The sequence below is a fragment of the Anas platyrhynchos genome, chromosome 3, assembly GCF_047663525.1.
Source record: "Anas platyrhynchos isolate ZD024472 breed Pekin duck chromosome 3, IASCAAS_PekinDuck_T2T, whole genome shotgun sequence".
NCBI classification, from domain to species: Eukaryota; Metazoa; Chordata; class Aves; order Anseriformes; family Anatidae; genus Anas; species Anas platyrhynchos.
Window position 1 is genome coordinate 93,387,501 of NC_092589.1, and position 4,543 is coordinate 93,392,043.

Here is a 4,543-nt window from a genome sequence, read left to right on the forward strand (position 1 = left end):
ACTGTGTCTTAGGTGTTTTTTTATTCCTGCTAAGAGTCTGTGTTTTGTAAATTTAACATACATAGAAATACTGTTCGTTTCTTTTCTCATCTGGTAATCTGTCATTCTGCTCTGTGTTTTAGGAAAAAGCAATTCATGGTGTTGCCATGCCCAGAAGTTATCTTGAACTGACCCTGAATCCTAAGGATAATGAAATAGATTACATAAATGCAACAAATTTTAATTGTGACATAATCCTCAATCCTGATTTATCAACATTTCGAATTCTACCCTGGACTGAGCAGACTGCTAGAGTGATATGTGATTCTTTCACTGTACTGGGCAACCCTCTAATGACCTCACCTAGGCACATCGCCAAGAAGCAGCTGAGCCAGCTTCAGGACAATGGCTTTTCTCTACACTCTGCCTTCACTTATGAATTTTGTATTTATGGCATTACTGAGGTTGTAAATTCAAAGACAATATCCTTTCCTGCAGCAACGATACTAAATAACCATGACCAGACATTCATTCAGGAGCTCATTGAAGGAATGTATTATACTGGAGCCAATATTGAAAGCTTTTCTTCTTCCAGTGGGCCTGGACAAATGGAGATCACTTTTCATCCAGCATTTGGAATAGATGCTGCTGACAGTGCCTTCACATTTAGAACAGGCATTAAAGAGGTGGCTAAGAAGTACAACTATGTAGCTAGCTTTTTCTCAGAATCAGGATTCTACAATTCAGGGGCTCTTTCACACAGTCTGTGGGATGTGAATGGCCAAAAGAATTTGTTTTCTGCTGGTTATGGAGTTGAGGAGCTCACAGATATTGGGAAAAATTGGTTATCCGGTCTCTTGGCACACTCAGCAGCTATTAGCTGTTTGATGGCTCCTACCACCAGCTGCCGTAAGCCTTATTCCAAATACAGTAAAGAATCAAAAGAGACTGTAAATGCAAAATGGGCATATAATGATAACAGCTGTGCCTTTAACGTCAAATGTCATGTTGGAAAAGGTACTCATATAGATAATAAATTAAGTTCTGCTACAGCAAACCCTTACCTTGTGCTCGCTGCTACAGTTGCTGCAGGTCTAGATGGAATAAAAAGAGGACTTAGGTATGATGATATGTCCCAAGAAGAAAACCTTGTTTCTGATCTGAAACCTTCATCCATCCCTCTGAAGTTAGAAGATGCTCTTGTTGCACTTGAGAAAGATTCGTGCATTCAGGAAGCATTAGGTGAAACTTTTATCAGATATTTTGTTGCCATGAAACATTATGAGTTAGAAACTGAAGAAATGGATATTGAAAGGAATAAATGCTTGGGGTATTTTATTTAGAACGAGCATTCTTCTGTAGTAATGCTGTGTAAATGCATATACTGTAGACAAGAATCTTGAAATTAATAAATATATTTTAAATTATTTTTATTTTATTATTATTTTTTAAACATTATTTTTAAAGGGAATTTAAGTGAACAGACTTAAATTCTGCTGAATAGAAGACAAGAGCAGATGAAATGGAAAAGAGCAATTGTACAACTATAATAGGACTGTATAATGTGGAGAGAAGCAGGAGTAATGGGGTGAAAGGTGGCAGGCAGGAAAATTGAAGGCGAAGGAATTTTTGTTCCATTTGGTTTTGGGATTTCTCCCAGCTTATTCAGTAGGTGAAAGGTTGATAAACCAGAAGAATTTGACTTCAATTCAAAACTTCATCTAGAATGATGAACATTTTAGAAAGAGAGGCAAACGACTCTCTCAGGCTAGAGAACCTGAGAGACAGGAATCAATATCTTAGTAGTAAAGAAAAGAAAGAAGGGAGAAGTGGGCATGAAATAATCTATACAACAGGAATACTGTTGAGTGAAATTTGCAAAAAAATATATTGGATAAAGATATTAAAAGGAATTAAATAGTGGCTTGAAGAAGGAATTATTGATGGAAAGCTAGGAGAATCAAGCCACTATGAAGTAAAAAGAGTTGGTAATATGACAGTTTTGATGGTTAATGGGTTAATTCAGAGTTGAATGAGAAATGAGGAGAAAAAAGGCAAAGAAGCCAGAGAATAAAGAGCTTAAAATGGGCTTTTTAGGGCAACCTGATATTATCAAAGATGAAGAAAATAACTGTGAAAAGGAGTCAGACTAAAATCAGAAAGAATGAGTGAAAATATGAACTCAGAGACTGGAAAACAAACATTAATACAGAGGAAAAAACCCATCCTAAAATAAGAAAGAGTAGCTAGTGTAAAGTTAAGTGTGTGTGTGTATATATATATATATATATATATATATATATATATATATATATATATATTTTTTTTTTTTTTTTTTTTGGAATGGCAGGAGGCAGATTTTAGGTTTGCTCTCATTCTTTAGGTTTGCTTCCATCCTTTATTATTAAAAACAACCATCATTTTGTATTCCAACTCCACATTAAGAATGGTTTATGATGCTCTTTATCTTGTTGCAATATTTTAATTGATGTGTAGGAATTCCTGAGTGAAAGTTTTGGGTCACTAGTGGAGTGGAAACAAGGTTCAGTCACTGCCTCTGTCAACCTCTTGAACTAGAAGGTGCAAATAGAAATGTGTTGCTTGCCTATTGATGGACCCGTCACTTTTCCCCTCCAGAGTGTTGTACTGGAAAATTTCTATGTTATAGAAACTTAGATAGTATACTTGCACTAATAGTTGAACTGCAACTGTAATAATGTTGAAATAATTTTAGAAGACTTTGAAAGCAATACTGTTTCTGATCTCGTTTATTTTTTGTAGTCTCAGTCATGGTATGTACCATTTTCTCAGGGCACATTGCCTATCCCATTACTAGACTGCTGGCTAAGGTGGACTCATACACTCTTGGACTTACTTTGGCCTTAAGTATGGTTCCTGTCTCACTGGCACAGTCTCTGAACATGGCCTTCTATCAGCTGCAGTAACGAGGCCATGCAGTTCAGTTTTCATAGTCTCAGATAGGAGTTATCTTCACTAATTTAGTACAACCTTTCTCAGATCTTTACACTTGTGTCTACTTAAAGGTTAAAGTATAATCTTCAGGGACATGAGACAAATGAGGCACTTGATATGCTAAAACTTGATGTAGGATTCCAAAGAAGAAATCACTTCATACTCACATAACAAGAGGATATGAACAGATCTGAGGAAACATAATAAATATGTTCCGTTGTCTCAGTTTGTGGTTGGTGCATGGATTTGCTTCTCTCCCTTACTTATCTGATTCTTATTTTTTGGGTGTTCCATATTATAGAACTATTTTTATCTGCTCCAGGCTGATTTGCTTTACCTAAGTCTAGTCTTGAATTTAAACTGAGCTTCCCTTTCTGAAAAAAAAATATATTTGTTTTGCTGCCCTAAAAATTCTTCAGGGGCTTTGTGAACCTATCTTTACCAAGACCTGTATTCTATTTCTGGTAATTTCTTACTCTTGTTTTCACAAGCTCTTGGCAGAAAATACCAACAAAAATATTTTCCTTGCTCAGACAGCTTTCTTACCTTACTCCTTGTTCAGTCCCAACAGTAGCACAGGTTAATAGCTATTCCTTGTTCTTCATCTGGCAGGGATGTATTAAAGCCTGTCACTGCATATAGGATATGTATTAATCTGATGAAATTTTTATGTGATGGTAAATACACCGGCTAAGCAAAGCTGTACGAGAAATGGCCATGGAACATGCATTAAGCTTCTTCAGGCATAATTATCTTAACAAGTTTAAAGTTTATCTAGAAGTTGATCTTGAAATAGAAATGCATTCACACACTAGAGTTTCTAAAATCCAATTTCAGATATATATCTATTTTTCACAAATTATTCCATAAAATAAACCAGGTTAAATAAAACATGTTAGCTCACCCTTCCCAGAGAGACCCAGTGAAATACGTTATAAAACAGAGATGTTGCTCTTTCAGTTCTTTTGTGACTTGGATAGCCAACCTGTCATAACTATGTTTGAAATAGTCAGTTGAATTCTGTTTGAAATAAAAGGTTCACAAATGCAGGTTGAAGTTATTGTATCTTAAATTCTGTTCAATATTTTGTTCAACGCTGGTTCCTAAATATATTAAAAATAAGATAATTCCAACTCTGCGGAAAACATCAAAAATATTTCTTTCAAAATAAGCAGTTATACATTTTTAAAGTAGTCTTCATCCTTGAGCAAATTTTCATGCATATGCTCGAGAAAGGCAACGAGAAAAAGATAACTACTTCTTACTGCTCAATTGAAATCAATTACTATTGACTGGTGTATCACTAACATTTCATCACTTGAAGTGTTGTTTGGAAAAATCCTTCACTGATCTACAGATTCAGGATCGATATCTTGAGCATCACTAGTTTGGTAATTTAAACTTCTGCAAGTTTTAAATTGAAAAAAAAGAAAAAAAAGATGACATGAAATCTCTAGCATTGCATAAGGTAGTGCTGATTTCCCAGGGTACTATAGTCAGATGCTGCAAAGCTTTGCATAAGAAATTTCTGATATTAATAAGGCATCTTTTAATCTCTTCAGATTTATCCAGACTACATATTTATTTACTT

The 4,543-nt window shown here is 35.0% G+C and overlaps 1 protein-coding gene across 1 annotated transcript in view; it reads left to right on the forward strand.

The window, feature by feature from the left end:
* Positions 1-1,405, forward strand: part of LGSN (lengsin, lens protein with glutamine synthetase domain) — a 64,882-nt gene extending 63,477 nt beyond the window's left edge. The window contains exon 4 of the mRNA XM_072036315.1: positions 123-1,405. Within this exon, the coding sequence (XP_071892416.1) occupies positions 123-1,322 (1,200 nt within the window). The 3' untranslated portion in view covers positions 1,323-1,405. The remainder of the gene's footprint in view (positions 1-122) is intronic.
* Positions 1,406-4,543: the final 3,138 nt, after the last annotated feature.